Genomic DNA, 16,376 nt, shown 5'->3' on the forward strand with positions numbered 1-16,376 from the left:
GTATCCCAGTGTTGTCTTTTCCCGACTGTTTTGAGAAGTCCCTTGGTAGGGAGTTGGGCACTTTATTTGACACCCCCCCCAAAAAAAAATCTTGTTGCTGTTCAGACTGTTTTCTAGGAAGACCCCAGTTACATGTCAGACCCATGGGGTCTCCCCGCATCTTCCCCAACCTGTTCAGGGCCCCATGCAGTGCATGTCATACACAGAACACAGTTTAAGGCGTCCGTGCCTGTGCTATTCATTCCCGGGAGCAAGATAAAGCCGGTATAAAAGCATTTATAATGTACGTGGAATCTACGTGCGACTTTTCATCTCTCCGGGGAACAGGGGCTGTTTGCACTGGTGTCTGGTCCCCGGCGCGTGGGGGGGCGCCGAAGAGAGGGGGCGCTGTCTCACGGAGCTGCCGGGAAGAGCCGCCCGAGTCCGCGGGCGCAGTCTGGCAGTCGCTGGGGCGCGCTCCGTGGCTGAAACGCGCCTTTAAATAGCTCCCGCAGAGGAGTCGCAGCCTTGGAAGTGAGAAGGCGGCCGGCGGGGCTGCAGCTGCCCGCGCAGCTGTGGGTGCGAGGCGCCCAGCTGTGTCCCCCCCACCCCCGCCTCCCCCGTCACGGTCACGGTCCGGGCCCTGCCGGCAGACGCTGTCTGGCACGGGCGCCGAGGTGTGAGGCGTCAGCGTCTCGTGCTCGGGGTCGGCTGGCAGCGCCAGCCAGCCGCAGTCCACATCTGTCGGTGTCAGCAGGGACAGCGGCGTGATTCTGTGATCCGCGGGGGCGCGGGGACTACAGGCCCGCCCCCGCGATGCTTTGTCTAGGTCCGCGCGGGCCAGGGAGGGGACTGGTAGTCAGAGAGAAGGGACTGAGCTGTGGAGATGAGCTGGCTCTCCTCTCGGGGTGGGGGGGAGAACAGAGCCCGTGACGGGCCCACGACTCGCCGTGACCCTTGCAGTCGCTCTCCTCGCAGCCGGCGAGAGGGGCGGTCGGCATGTCCGCCGCTGCCGCCAGCACTCGGTGTGTCATTTCAGGTCTCTAGCGAAGGGGCAGTAAAGTAAATCCAGGCCCTGAATTATCTCCATTATCCTCTGCGAGAGGAACCCTGACTGATGGTCTCAGGAATCTAGTGTGAACCGGGACGAAGACAGTCAGACCTCCCGATGACGGCACTGGGTCGGGCGGCGGTGAGCGGTGCCCCCGCGCCGCTCCTGCACGCCACGAGATCACCCTCGTTTCCCACATCGGGAAGCCCATCAGTGAGCTGGCCTCTCCCCAGGCAGCCGAGGGGCTCGCGTTGAGGCTGGTCTGACCACCACGCGTGTGGCCAGGGCCACGTGCTCCACCCCGAGGCAGCACCCCTGCGGGGGTGCTGGGCCAGACATGCGGGGTGCGGGAGGAGGGAGAAGTCGTGTTCACCCAGGTGCTCCGGTCCGGGTCCGGGTCCGGGGGTGGTGCGGACTTAGAGTCAGCCGCCCTGGACAGCAGGAGGGGCATCCTGGCAGTGGACTGGGAAAGGTGGCAATGGGGGGGGTGTTTGGTGAAGGGCACGCAGATCAGACTGGGGGGCACAGGAGTCCTGGAAGGAAGCCGAATATGGGAGGATGGCTGGGGGCCACTGGGGGGGGGCGTGGCGGGGGCAGGTGGCTGGCCCTCTGAGGATGGGAGCGAGGACACGCTGGATCGGGGACTGCGTGTGATTGGCGGGCACCACGGCAGGGTGGGTGGACACAAAACAACAACCATCCGGCCTTGTTCTGCGTGTCACACTCGGCGGTAGGCGCCCTGCAGACTGCAAACATTGTCTCCTGTGATCCTGCGACGACCTTTGGAGACCGGAAGTGAAGGAAGGCCCAGGTCCCCCAGGGCCCGTCTGCTTAGCTATGGGGCTGGGGTGGGGCCTGTGCAGCCCTGGGTGGCCGCCGCGGGAAGGAAGGTCTCCCATCATGGGGACGGCCTGGTGCGCTCCTCGAAGATCGTGGTCAGCACTTTGGAGACGGAGTCGGACGACCAGCAAGGGAGGGCCCCGTTAGCAGGGCAGACAGTGCTCAGTGCGGGAGACAGCGGTGATGCCCCAGACAAAGGCTGACGGCCGGAGGGGACAGGGAGACCGCTGGGACCGAGCGGGACCGGCGTCCGGGAGCTGGTGGCGGATCCTGCAGGTGGGACTGAGGACCCTGGCGTGGAGCCTGCAGACGGTCCAGGGAGGATGCGCTGCCGCTTCCCGCGTGCGGGGAGGGTTCCCGGGTGGGGGCGTCAAGGAAGACAACGGTGGTTTCATTTCCCTCCCTCTCCTCTGCTGCCAAGCTCCCCTTCCCCGGCACCAAAGCACCAGGAGCGGACAGGGCCCGCTCTGTGGGACCTTCCCTGGGGCTTCGCGGCGACGCCCAGCCCTGCCCGGAGGCCTGCCGGTGGCCCGGGCTCCCCTGCAAGACCCTGACGCGCCCCGAGTGCAGGACGCACAGGGGTATTGCTGAGGGGTGTTGAGAGTGTCGGTGCATCTTGATGCCCTGCTCTCTGCTTAGAAACATCCTGTTCCGGTAATGGCCATGAGAGAACTTTTACCAAAAAGTCCTCTCTTTAGCTTTCAGCTAAATTTGTATTTCTTTGCTCGTCAGAAGAGAGTCGTACTCGGTCTGAGGGGGCCGCAGGTGAAGCCACTGAGAATGGGTTTGTGAAAACGAACACACAAACTCACGCAAAGCGTGGTTCCCCTGGCAGACGGCCGCGCCTGCGGAATCACTGCTGGTTTCGTTGGGAATCCTGTCAGGACAAAAGTTGATGCTCAAAACTCAGCTGTGCCTCCTAGCCATAGTAAGAGAAGCATTCCATCCAAAAAAAGAAGACATGTATTTTCTACTTGGCTTCCTTTCTGAGTTTCTTAGTTAAAAAAAACAAAACAAAAAAACAAAACTAAAACCAAAACTCATCTTCCTGATCTATTTCCAATATGAGACGACCTGACATTTTGGATAGCTGGGAATATGTATATGAGAACCTCGGGTTAGAGTCTCTTTAAGTGTCATGACCAGCGACACGCCGTGTCCTTTCAAACCGGGACTCGTGACCACCACTGGCCTGGCCGAGAGGGCTGAGCTCGGCCTGGGAGCCACGTGGGCCCGGGCTGGCTCGGCTCAGCGGCTCTCTCTCCCCGTCCCCGCCTGGGACGTCCACCCCTCTGCAGAGCCGGGAGGCCAGCGGCTCTCTCGCTGCCAAGCATGCAATCCCCTGCTTCTGTTGGTTTCTTTTGTTGTCCTGAGCTAATAGGGACAGAGACAGGAGACAGCCCAGAACAAAGCAGAAATAATGGAGTATTTCACCCCAAAAAGGAATGCGGATTGAGAAACACGAAGGGTAAGGCCAGGACAGACTTCGCGTCCCCAGGCATTGTGCCGTATTGGCCAGCAGCCTCGGCCCGGGACAGTTTGGGGCCGGAGCCTTGCTCTGCGAAGCAGCCGCAGGCCGGGAGGCTGGGCCTGACTCCTGTGAAAACAGCGATTGCTGTTCTCGCTGGGGTTGAGGGGGTTTCACCTCGGAGAGTGGGTCTCTCTCGGGAGATGGGGTCTCCTGCCGCTCCAGGTGCCTTGTCTCCTGCTCCCTGTGCCTGGGGCCAGAGGAGCCGCTTTGAACTTAGACGCTTGTCACCTGTCTGTGAGACCCCCGTTTTCTCCCGGGCAGCGGGGCCTGCATGAGAGCCTCTCTCCTTCCTGCGGCGGGACAGGGAGCGCCGGCCCAGGGCCCACTCTCCCCGCGGGCCGCCCCCTCGCAGGCTTCTCTGCACAACCCGGTTTCCCCCCACGTCTGCTTCCCTGCCCCCCCCCCCACGTTTTATTTGGTGTGGGACTTGCTTGTTTACATCCTTTATGGCAATGTAACTTATTGCAAGGGGAGAAATTTGAGGGCTGTTTCTTTAGAGAATTTTTCCCCTCCCACCGTGCGTAGAGCCAGCCCTCTCTGCAGCCGGCCTGCGGGGATTCCCTCCACAGCCGAGCCTCCCCCTTTCCAGGGGACCGGGGTGTGGGGGGTGGGGGTGCTGAAGGGAAGAAGTGTGTGAGGGAAAGGGGAGCCCGCAGCACGGCCCAGCCCCGGCTTCTCTGCACCGGTCCCTCGCCTCCACCGCCCTCCCTAACTCAGCGGGGACCTGTCCTCTCACCTGTGCTGGGGGGTGAGGGGGGGCAGGCGGCTGTCGGCCTGCCCCATGCGTCCTGCGACCCCAACCCTGACGCTGACCCACACTGGCGTCCGCCAGGTGTCCGTCTGCCCCGTTACCCAGGCACACTTACTGAACTCGCTGTCCCCCAAACAGCCAACACACCCCATGTCTGGAGCTCGGACCCCCAACCACAGACACAAGGGCGGCAGGGCCCAGAGGGGACCTGAGTTGGCCCAGCTCTCGGGTGTGTCTTCCTCCTACCTGTCTGCTGCCCCCGTGGAGACGCACCTGGCGTCCCCCACATGCCACACCGCCAGGTGTCACCCAGGGCCCTAGGCTTCCGGGACCCAGCAAACGGCTTGGGCCACAGCCACGGTTCAGACCCTGGCAACGCCTACAACTTCCTCCACTCCCGTGGGCCCCGGTCTCCTCGTCTCCGGGCCAGAACCGTGATAGCTGTGCTGTCTGGGTCGTTCACGGGAGTCAACGCGCTCACACATGCGAGCCGCCGCTGGCCGGCCTGGGACCCCAGGAGCTGCGTTTGGCCTTCTTAAAGTTGTCCCCACCCCCGCCCCTCGTCCCCGGGCCTTTGCCAGCACCAAGCTGGCGGCTCTCACTAGCCCTGTAGCTCAGTGTGGTTGCAGCCTCCACTCACAGACCATGTGCTGATGGCAGACGGGGAAGCCCTTAAAATCCCGTACTTCTAACTGTCTGCAGACTGCCCGGCGTTTTGTCCACGGACCATGCGTGTGGTGGTAGAAAACCTGCCTGGAAGTTGGCCATTTCAGAACTTCTTCTCTTGTGAGAGTTGGGGAGGCCACCAAGCACGAGGGCCTGCTTTTGGTTTGGAAGCCCGAGGACTTAAGGGACAGATCCGCCGCAAGTTCTGGGGCATCTTCTCCTGCTTCGGAGTCCCGTCCGGTCGAGGCCACGGCAGCCTGACTCGTGTTTACGGAGCGCCCACCCTCGGGCCCCACAGGGGGCCCCGTGACCTGCCCTCGGGAACCCCGGACCTGTCTGCCGAGACCTGTATGGAAGTGAGGATGGGAGAGTGGGGGGCCTGGATGGAAGCTCACCGACTGGAGAGAAGTTTCCAGCAGCTAGACGGAGCTCTGGTCGAACTGAACTTCTGCTCAGAATGAAATCATACAATCATGATGCAAATGCCGTGTCCCTGAAGGCAAGGATCCAGCCACCCGGGATGGTGGCGGGCGACGCAGGTGGTGCCAGGGCCTGGGCCGGGGCTGCGGGTTTTGAGGGAGACTCTGAGGGTTCGCAGGACACGTCTGCTCCCCAGTGCTGCCCGGCCGCCCTGGGGAGCTGTAGAATGAGGCTTGTAAACCGGTCTTGGCACCGAGGATGAATGTGTTGGGGGGTCCGTGTGTGAAATTCTATCAGCAAGTAATTTCTACAGCCAGAAAGACAATACGAGTGGCACAGGGTTGACGGCAGGGCTGGAGACTGTGCCAAGGGCCGGGAGCGGAGCGAGGGCGTGCCGTCTGTCTCCGGGGGCCTGGAGAAGACCGCCCAGAGCGGGAGCCCCCCGAGCAGGGAGGAGAGACAGGTGGGGGCCTCCACGGGCCGCTCAGCACCCGGCAGTCCGGGAGCATGGAGGCTCAGATGGGCGGAGGGACTGGGGCGTGGTTTGGAAGGAGCCAGACTCATTAAGGTGCAGATGTGGAGGGAATCGAGACACCCAATTAAGTGTTTAATTAGTGCTTTACAGGGTCAATTTGCCGAGCGGTTCTTCACGAAGAACCTGCTGTGACAGGGCTCCGTCCCCAGCAGAAACGGGGACGTTTTAAGACAGTCTTGCTGCCTTGGTGCCAGGCCACCAGACTGAAGTGGTGGCCTCCTTGTCCCTTGCACTTTGATCTGTAGCTTATTTCCCCCTAATGCATGTGTTCAGTCTCCTTTTAAGCAAATGTCCCGAGGTTTTTGCTTATGCTTTTTAGCCAATGCACCTTTCAGCTGAAGACACTATATGTGCAAAGTCTTGGACACAGAGGCCCTTCACACCGGTGCCTCAGTCACCTCCCGCCGGGGCAGCAGCGGCAGCTTCTGGGCAGCTCAGGGGAGACGCCTTGTGCCCTGGCACAACGGGAGAGAGACCCTGTGTTCGTTTGCAAAGGAGCGAGTCCATAGGAAGCCCAGGTGGGAAGACCCATGGACAGAGCCATCCCGGTCACAGAGACCGCGGCCTTGACTGCCCCGCCCCGGGCCCAGGGCTGCAGCGCAGACACCCTGTCCTCTGCTCCCTGCTGCACGTCAGGGCCAAGGGTCTCGTGTCTTCCGTGTCTGAGGTCGGACCCGGGTGGGCTGGAGCACCTGGGGGCTGCAGCCTGGGCTGCACAGTGCGCTGTGCGGTGGGTAGGCTGCCAGGCCCCCCTGTGCCCGAGGAAGCTAGCTGTCACCAGCACTCCCTCAGGAAGATCAGCCTTGCGGTGCACTGCTGTTTGCCTGCACCGGGCACTGTGCGTTGCACCACCGGCACCCCCCCGCAGGCGTCCTCCCGCTGCAGGGAAGCGGCGGGGATGGTGAGGCCGGTGAGGCGTGACCGGTTAACCGCGCAGAGACGGGAGCGTGCAGGGCTGAGGGCCCGAACGGGGCGCACAATGCCCCAGTGTCTGGCCTGGGAATGCGGCCCGGGCTCGCCACTGGCCGTCAGGCCTGCCGACAGCATTGTGCTCGGCATTGTGCGCGGTGAAAGGGGCGCGCTCCTCACAATGGGGGGCTGCCCGGGAGGCAGACACAATGGACTCCGGGGCCCAGACGAGTCATTTCAAGGAAACTGACTATGAGATCCGCAGCTTCATTAAGTTTTAAAACGAAACACGAGGGAAAACATAAGAGTTTGCAGGAACGGATTAAAAAACCGTGGGCGATACGTCCCCCGTTCGAAATAACATATCCTTAAAAGCCTTCTTTTAATTGGCACAAAATCGGATACTATTTCTATGTAACTGCAGGGTTTATTTATTCAAATCAGTATTCAAAGATTCTGCCTTGTAATACTTGTTACTGCAGCCCTGAGTCGAGGCTCTTTGTGTCCCCAATACTTTATTTCCAAATGCTGTGTTTTGTGGGGCAGGGTCGGGGCGGCTTTTGTTTTGTTCTGGTTTGGCTTGGCTCTCCCGGCACGGTCGGAAGTGCGGGTCCTGCGTTTCTGGAGAGAGACTGGGGCAGGGGGAGACAGGTGGCAGGCGCTCCCGGCCTCTGTGTGAGGGGCCGTGGGGGCAGACGACGGAGACAGACAGAGAGAGCGGAGGGGAACGTCACTGCCGGTGGCTTTCGTGGTGGCAGTGTCTCAGGCGCCCTAGAGCATGCAGATGGGCAGCGCGGACAGTACTGCACTTGCCTGCGAGGTTCGCACTCTCTGGGTTTTAGAAAGAACGGGAAGACGGAGTCCGGGACGTTTGGCCAAGCTGCTGAGTCATACTGGCACGGACGCTCTCCGCCGGGTGGTGCCGTCATCATCTGTGTTCGAGATTGATGAGAGTTTGGTTTGGGGCGGGTACGGGCAGTCCAGGGGAGTTCTGGCAGAGGCTCCGAGCGAGGATGGGGGTGACCGCAGAGTGGGGCTCCCCTCCCCCCAGCCGAGGTCAAAGCAGCCCAGGCGGAGAAAGCATAGCCAAGGTGGGGTGTGGCGGGTGGGGTGGCCTGTCGCAGTTCGGTCTGGCGGGGCGCTCCTCTGTGAGCTGCTGCCTGCTGTGGTCGTGTTAGAGGGAAAACATGCATCATCACGTGTGCACACATATGCAATGTATGCACATACTTTACATGCGCGTACAGCACATGCCATACATCACAACACACACAATGATGTACCCACAACACATACACATGTACATGTAATACACACACACACACCCCATGTATGCACATGCAAAGCACATCAAACCTGCATGCATACCCACAACGCACAAGCACACACAACATGTACACACACACATGTCTTCAGAATACCCCCGCCAGGCCTGGAGACTGGTTTCCCCTCTGGGAAGGGGAGCCCGCGGGAGGTCGGCCGCATGCGAGGCGGCCGGGCCCAGAGTGCATCCCCAGCCGCAGCCCTTGGTCTTGTGGGGGGGGGGGGGGCGGCGGCGTGGGAGTGCAGCGAGGCCCAGGAGGGCGGCCGCACGGAGGCAGACAGACGCCATCGGGACCCCTCGGGCTGGGCTACGCTGAGGACATGTGGGCAGAGTTTAATCCGTCTTCGAAGAGCATGGATTAGATCAGAGTTGTTTACCAGAAGCAGGCAGAGCCTCTTAGAAGCCGAGGGAAGGGAGGCAGAGACAGAACGCAGCCCCGTGGTGTGGATAGAAGGGTCTGTACATCAACACCCCGTTCTGGGAACGGGGCCGGCGCTGCAGCGGCGCGGGGAGGAGAGTGCCGGGTTTCTCCTGTTTCGACACCCTCTGCTCGGAGCCCGGCAAGCCCAGACCCAGCCTCCCCCAGTCTCACACTTCTTTTTTCCCTACGTGAAACTTTGTCACTGTTGGTTCTAGTTCCACGGTGACTTGTCGAGGGTGCGTCCCCAGCCCCGGGGACGGGGACGCCGAGGTGAGGGTGGACGCACAGTCTGATGAGGAATGAGAGCCCGCGGAGTCTGTGTGCAGAACTCCTAGGAGTGCGGGGCCGTTGGACACGAATGCTAACGCCCTCTTAGGAGGGGCACAGGCAGCCCCGAGGATGGGGTGCCTGAGCCAGACCTGAACCCTGAGGAGGGCGTCGCTCTGCCGAAGCTAGGGGCAGTGGCACCCGCGCGTGTTGGAGAGACTTGGGTGCAAGGGGCTCAGTGCGGCTGGAGGCGGGCGCGTCGGGGAGGGCGGGGCGAGGCTGGGGGGATGGGCAGGCCACGCAGGGCCTTGCAGACAGGGGTCAGGGCTTGGCCCACGAGCAGGGGACACTGTGGAGCAGGGCCAGGCGCCTGGGATCAGTTTTCCTGAGCGACTGCAGGGTGCGGGGTGCTCGTGGGGAAGGGTGAGAGGAGGAGCGGATGGCCCGGGCCCGTGGGAGCGTGCGGATGGTGTCCAGGAGGCCAGGGACTGGGCTGCAGACGTGCTCATGGACGCCAGAGCTGGGGCAGTGCCGGTGTGGACCCAGCGTGCCTGTGCGGACTGGGGAGACACGAGGGGGCAGGGAGAGATGGCGAAGCTGGTTCTCGAGGGCAGGGCAGCGGTCGGGCATCAGGCTCAGTCTGAGGAAGGAGAGACAGCACCGGCTTCCTAGCAGCCACTCCTCGTGGTCTCCAGGTGTCCAGACGTCCGTCCGTCTGTCTTGCCCGGCCTCCCTGTCTCTCTCTGTAGAACCATTCAGGATGAGAGTTTGGTTTAGGGCGGGTCTGGACTGACAACCGCCGGCCCCTGGGGAAGGGGTGTCAGGCTCCTGGAAAGACCAGAAACGGCGTGAGTGATCTCCAGGGTCCCAGATGTCCTTGCCTTCGCCTCCCGCGGGGCTGGCCGCCCCGTGATGGGCCACAGAGTGAGGCTGACGAAGGTCGGCCGGCAGCGCTGGCCGGGGGGCTCCAGGGAGTGATTTTGAAAGGATCCTGTTTTGAAATAAAATCAAAGAGCTGTCGGGCCAGCACAGGGAGTTTGCCCGTCAGCGGTTTCCTCGGCGTCACCCGTCACCGCTGACACTTCACCACGGTGCTTTGTCACGCTCCCCGCACGTGCACACGGAGCGGTTTCCCGACCGGTGCGCTGCAGGGTCCAGCTCCTCCGCCTCGGGACGCCCACGCGTGCGGTTCCCAGAGCGCGGTTTCCCTTCCGTTCCTGCAGCTCGGTGCCCGAGTTCGGGATGCTGAGCCTATGTGACAGAGGGTCCACTCTGCAGCCTCTCGTCAGCCCTCGCCTGCTCTGGTCGCAGTGTCGTCCCCATGGCGCTGTCTCCCAGGCCCCACCCGGGCCCTGGTCCCCTGTCCCCCCGCCGGCTGTGACCAGGGACACCTCCGCCGCGTGCTCTGATGGCTTTGGCAGTTGGGGCTCGGCGGTTCTGGAGAGCAGGCCCGCACCCTTGAGAGCGCTCTTGGAGCGGTGTGCCTGACCTCTCACTGCCGGTTCGAGGTGTGCATTTGGGGCAGGGAAGCGGGGTCCCGACGGTGCCCCCTGGAAGCCCGCCTGCTGCAGCGGGGGTGCAGAGTCTGTACCTGCGTCCCTCCTGGGGGTGGTGACCCATCGATGGCTGGTTTCTCTGCTCTGGTTTCCCTGCTCTGAAGCGACCTCCCTCTCCTCCTGCTGAGCCATGGGTTATTTAATTGCTTCTGGATACGCCCTGACTGTGTTGCTGAGCTCTGTGCCCGTGTTCTTACGAAGTCCCCCTTCCCCTCTCTTGGCAGTGTTTCCGAGCACTGTGCTGCAAGGGACCGCCACCTGCACGGCCGGAGTATGACCTGGTGTGCATAGGGCTCTCGGGCTCCGGCAAGACCAGCCTGCTGTCCAAGCTCTGCAGTGAGAGCCCCGAGCACGTCGTGTCGACCACAGGTGGGTGCCCGCGCCCGCCCCCCTGCCCCCCGTCCCCGGGCGGCCTCGCGGCCTGTCTGTTTGCGGGGTCCCCTCCCCTTCCCCTCTCCTCCCTGAGGTGAGGCTCGGTGCTTCCGTCCGCGTCCTTGCGTTGCAGGCCGTCTGCTTTCCAGAGCAGGTCTGCGGGGCTCTGGTGACGTTCAGCCGCCGCACCCTGCCTCCCTCGGCGGGGTCGTGCCGTGCCACCCGGTGAGCCACGCTCAGGAACCTGTCACTGCAGACTGACCTCACACCTGAATTTGGCTCCCGTAACTGGGGTTCCGCGGAGGCCCCTGGAGGGTCACGTCCCGTGAAGTGTCACCGTGCCTGCGTGTGCCTGTCACGCCGTCCCTGAGCCCCGCGACCGACGCAGCCCATGTCCTCTTCCCTCTGCGCTGTCGCCGGAGGCAGTGGGTGCAGGGACCCTGACCAGGGGGGCGGCGCTGTTCCCGGAGACGGCCCAGAAACGCCAGCCTGGGCCCTGGTGCCCCCTCGGGGACGCCCGGCAATGTGCGGTTGTCCCCTGCTGGGAAGGCAGCGTATTCCGACTTCTGCTGGGCACGGGCCGGGGATGGCTCCTCCGGCCCCAGATGCCAAGGGCTCCCCTGGAGCTTCTGTCCCCTGTCCCCACCCCCCGCCCCCGGACACTGGCTCTCCCCCCGGGAGTGGAGCAGGAGCGAGGGCGCGGAGGACAGAAGGCAGGGGAGGAGCGGCTGTCATGGAGGAGCTGGCCAGGCCGAGCCGTCGTCTGGGACAGCCAGGAAGATGGTCCATTCAGCCTGCTTTTCTTGAGTGCCTACTGTGTGCTACGTCCAGTGTCGGGACTTGGGAATGAGCAATGGCCCCAGCACTCAGGAGACTGTGTGTGCTGGCCACAGAGTCACGAAGTTCATGTCCGGAAATACACGGAGGAGGAGTGGTCAGCATCGCCTGGAACGGGGGAAGGGAAGGATGCACGATGCAATGTTCTAGGTCGGACCTTGAGGACCAGTAAGCCTGGGGACGGGCAGGAGTAGAGATTAGGATGGGAGGAGAAAGGGTTTGGGGGCCGAGGGAGAGCTGGAGCAAAGGCAGAGGGGCCTGGGACCGACGGGCACCGCCTGGGAGCCACACCGCTGTGCGTCTGCAGGGCACGGCTGGCAGAATGCCCGTGGTCGGATCACAAGAGATTGGCAGTGGCCACACCTTGGCCACCCTCTTACACTGCACCCAGGATGGGCGGGGGCTTCTGTAGGTCCTGCAGGGACATCTGGGCATGTAAGCCAGAAACCACATGATCCCATACCCACTGGAGAGGGTCCCACTCGCCTTGCTATGGAGGCCGGGCGTGGAGCTCCCGTTGGCTGTTCGTGAAGGCCGTGACCTCGGCGTGGGGCAGGGAGGAGGGAGGAGACAGGCTTCACTGGAGGGCGGCAGTGCCATCTGTGGCCGACAGGCCCCGCTGGGTTTGCAGGGTGAGAGTGGCGAGGAGCTGCGGCGGCCCTGGGCCTGGCTGGGTGCTGGGCGGAGGCGCGGTCATTGCTTGGGTCCCCTAAGTGGCAGGAAAAGTACGAGGTCCGAGAGCCGTCTGCAGTTTAGGCCGGGTTTTGCCGCCAAATACGTGGGAGAGAAACTGCAAGTGTCGAGAGCTGCTCAGACTTTAGAATCGTGGGGAAGGACCCGGGGGCCCGTGTAGAATCAGACACCCGGCTCGGATCACGGCCGAGGAGAGGAGTGGGGGGCCTCAGAGGCGGCGAGACCACGGAGTGGACGCTCGGGGCTGCGCAGAGCTGGCCCGTGACGCCATTCCCGGCCACTGCCCTCTGATCCCTCAGCCAGAACCGAGGGCTCCCTGTGCCCCGTCCCCCCACCGCACGTTGTCCCCTTTCCCAGCGTTTACTGCCCGCCGCCCTGCTGCAGATGTGCGCCCCTCCCCATCCTGGGGTGAGGGCTCCTCAGGACAGAGCGGAGCCCCGTACCTGGCTCTGCGCCCCCAGAGCCGGGCGCAGGTGTGGGCGCCATTACCAACACCTGCGAGTGCGTGAGCAGACAGCCGTACCTCCAGTCAGTGTTTTTACATCCGGCACCTCGGAGAGCCTCCCGGCGGCCGAGCGTGGCCGGTAAGGTCCTTTTTCCATAGTCTGTCTTCTGGTCGCCTGAGGCTCAGAGGTAGGGTGACGGGGCCATCTTCACATAGCAAGGGACAGCAGTGGGGTGTCCCTTCATGTCTTCCCTTGAAGTCAGGTGGGACCCGGGGCTTAGGGTGTCTGATACGAGTCTCTGTTGCTGTTTGGGAAATTGTGGGTATCTTTGAGAAGTGTGCTCTATAATTATACGAACTTTACTAACTTCATAATTCTTTTAAAGCAAAGTCACTTCCCCCCCAGAATGTGTAAGAGTGATACAGAGTAACTGTTCTTCATTTCGCTGAGCCCCAAATGGGAAACACTACAGCTAGACGCACAGTTTGGAATTATAATGTGAAAAAATGTAAACACCATGTTTGTCATTTATTATTTGTAAATGGCTGTAGAATATGTTTTGTATCTGCTTTCACTAGAGGTTTGAATGATATTTTCCTTTTCTTGGAAGCCGTTGTGATACTGTGTGCTAGTTGCTTCCTGATGAATTGGGTATCATTGGGCTGGCTAGCTTTCTGGGTATCAGGCTCCTGTGAGTTGTCATTTCTGAACCAGGCACAGTGCCCTCTGGGAGGCCTCTTTGGAGAACTCTCCATCCAGAAGTTTACACCCAGATTAGAAAGATAAGTATTCTAATGATAAACAGTTTACACTTACTGAACGTTTAATACGTGCCAGGTGCTAAGACAGAATGCGGTATGTGCTGTGCTCGGTGGTATAAATAAGGGAGTTAAAAGAGAAAGTGACTGTTTCTAACGGGGGGTGGAAGGAGGCCCAAGGGGTGGGCAGGCTGTAGCAGGGAGGAGTGGGGTGGGGGGTGCAGGGAGAAAGCGGAGGGGCGCTCTGACCGAGGGTGGCCTTGCTGGGCCGAGGCCCAGGATGCAGGGCGTGCTGTGACCCGAGGTGAGAGCCTGTAGGGCCACTGAGAGGGACCCGGGGCATGGAGAGGGGACCCAGCACGTGAGTTGTCCTGGGCATGGAGAGCTGGCCTCGGGTGTGACGGATCCCGCGGGGGACTAGAGCGCCCAGGGAGGAGGATAAACGCCAATCTGACCCGGGTTCTGGCCCGGGGGTTGAGTGCGTGGCAGGAAGGAGGGAAGACGGAGGGGCAGTGCAAGGTGAAGGACAGTGAGTTTGGGACAGGATGACAGTTGAGGTGCTGGCGGGCCTTCCAGCCACGGCCCAGGCGCCCGAGGCCAAGCTGGGGGGAGTCCGTAGCCCGAGCTGTGGGTCTGAGAGAGCGCTGCCTGTGGGCTCGGGTCAGAGGGTCGAGGGGCGCAGGGTGGGGAGGGGGGCGATCGCCACTCCGTCTGCACGTGCAGAGAGCCCGTCCCGGGGCCGGGCCACTGTTTAGCGCTGGGGACGCGCTGACGAGCGGGCAGATGAGAACCCCTGCCCTTGGGAGCTCGCGTGCCAGCCGCTGCACTAGACGGGGGTCGGCCCCAGGCCGTTCCACACTCCATGGCGTGAGGCAGCCGTGAACAAGGGTTAAACGGTGTAAACGCGGGTCTACGACCTGAGCGGGGGCCCCTGCAGCTGGGGACAGTGCGGTGACCGAGGGCCGATGGCAGAAGTGGCGGACGAGGGTTAGCGCAGGAGCTAACCCGAGGCCCCATGGGCGGGGGGCAGGCGGAGGCCGCGAGGCGGAGGCTGCCCTTCTCCCTCTCTGGGCCCTCGACAAGATCGCACATAGATTGCTCTTTTGGGAGGTCGGACGGGAAGAGGGACAGTCGTGTCTAGGGCTGAGTTTTACAAGGGAAGGTGCCGCGCGGGCAGGTTGGCAGACCGAGGTGTGAGGGCGGTGGTTGGGGAGAGGGCGGGGCCGCAGATGCGGAGGGGGCGGGGCCGCAGATGAGGAGGGGGCGGGGCCACAGATGCCGAGAGGGTGGGGCCGCAGATGCGGAGAGGGCGGGGCTGCAGATGCGGAGGGGGCGGGGCCACAGATGCCGAGAGGGCGGGGCTGCAGATGCGGAGAGGGCGGGGCTGCAGGCCCGTTGGAGGACTTGGACGCTGAGGCCCACGCTGGCTGACGCTGAGGCAGACGCTGTTGCTGACGCCGACGACCACGACGCAGACGACCACGACGCAGACGACCACGACGCAGACGCCGGGGGCTGCCAGCCGGCTCCCTCTCCCGCCGAAGTAACTGAGGGAAAAACCGGACAGAATACACGAAATTGTTTCCCAAGAAAATGCGTGTCGAGCCGCCAGGTCAGCCGTCCCGAGCAGCGAGGGGAGCCAGCGCGCGTTTGTCGGGGTGTGTGTGTGTGTGTGTGTGTGTGTGCGTGTGTGCGCGCTGGTGTGTGTTAGAGAGGGGGAAACTGGGGCGGGGGAGAGGAGGGGAGCAACACCCACGTGAGGGGCCACGCGGACCGGCGGCCTCTCCCGTGCGCGCCGGCCGGGCGCCAAACCCTCGGCCCGGGCCTGTGCCCTGGCCGGGAGCCGGGCGGCACGGCACCCCCCCCCCCCGGTCGGGGAGACGGCCCTTCTCCGGAGCCCCGTCCCCCGCGGGCGGGGGGGCGGGCACAGGGGGGAGGGGCCGGACCCCGGGTGGGGACGCACAGCGCCGCGTGCAGAGAGAGGTGTGCCACACGGGGGAGTGTGACACAGGTGAGACACACACCGCAGTCTCGCCCGCCCGCGCGGCCCCCGCCCGTGCAGCAAAAACACGTCTTGCGGGCCGGGCCAGTCACCCCGGAGGGGTGAGAGCCGGAGGAGGGGAGCCCCGCCACCGCTGCCCGCGCCTGCAGCGAGGAGTCCTCGGGCCGTGGCACGGCCCCGGGGGGGCGCGCGGGGGGGGGGGCTGGGCGGGCTCCTTGCCCTGACCCCGGGGTGAGGGGGGGGGCGGAGTTCAGGGGACTCGGGGCGGGGGGGGGCCGGAGAGGAGCGAGCTCCCCGCGGGGGAGCCCCCGGGTCCTCGGAGGGTCTCCCCTGAGTACGGAGCGGGGCATTCCCGGCAGGCTCGCGAGGAGGCCGGAGGCCGGGGGCCGGGGGAGGCGCTCCCTGAAGGGGCGGCGGGAGAGCACCCGTTCCCAGCAGCTGGACCGGGGAAGTCTCCGTGTCCGAGGGTCGGGGTCCGGTTTCCGGGGTGGGGGGGGCCTTGCCCCGGGGGTCGGCCCTCAGCCGAGCTCTTCCCCGGACCCACCCGGTCACTCCCGCTAAGACCGAAGTCTCCGAGTTTCCTCGTAGCTTCAGCGCGTCCCCCCACAAAGCTGCGTGCGACCTACAGAAAACAGAATTTCCCGGCACTCCCCCAGGTAAAACGCTCAGCGTCCGACTTGCAGGGAAAAACGATCAGACCCCCAACGAGGCCGGAACACATGATTCATAACGCGAAGAATAATCGATCGGTGAAAACTGCCTCGGAACGGACACAGGTATTAGAAGTAGCAAAGAAGGGCATTCAAACTGTTGTTAAACTGAATTCTGTTTGCAAGTTAAGTAGAGACATGGAAGGTATTGAAGGAAGAAAAATTTCTTATGAAATTTTTTTAAGATTTTTATTTATTTATTTTATTTATTTTTAGAGAGGGAAGGGAGGGAGAGAGAGAGAGAGAGAGAGAGAGAGAGAGAGAGAAACATCAATGTGCGGTTGCTGGGGGCCGTCGCCTGCAACCCA

The 16,376-nt window shown here is 62.9% G+C and overlaps 1 protein-coding gene across 1 annotated transcript in view; it reads left to right on the forward strand.

Moving 5' to 3' along the window:
- Positions 1-16,376, forward strand: part of ARL15 (ADP ribosylation factor like GTPase 15) — a 277,500-nt gene that overhangs the window by 78,771 nt on the left and 182,353 nt on the right. Inside the window, exon 2 of the mRNA XM_045839972.1 lies at positions 10,475-10,619. Within this exon, the coding sequence (XP_045695928.1) occupies positions 10,475-10,619 (145 nt within the window). The remainder of the gene's footprint in view (positions 1-10,474; positions 10,620-16,376) is intronic.

Source organism: Phyllostomus hastatus, unplaced genomic scaffold (genome assembly GCF_019186645.2).
Source record: "Phyllostomus hastatus isolate PE091 unplaced genomic scaffold, TTU_PhHast_1.1 phas_contig_329, whole genome shotgun sequence".
In the NCBI taxonomy this organism is placed as follows: Eukaryota; Metazoa; Chordata; class Mammalia; order Chiroptera; family Phyllostomidae; genus Phyllostomus; species Phyllostomus hastatus.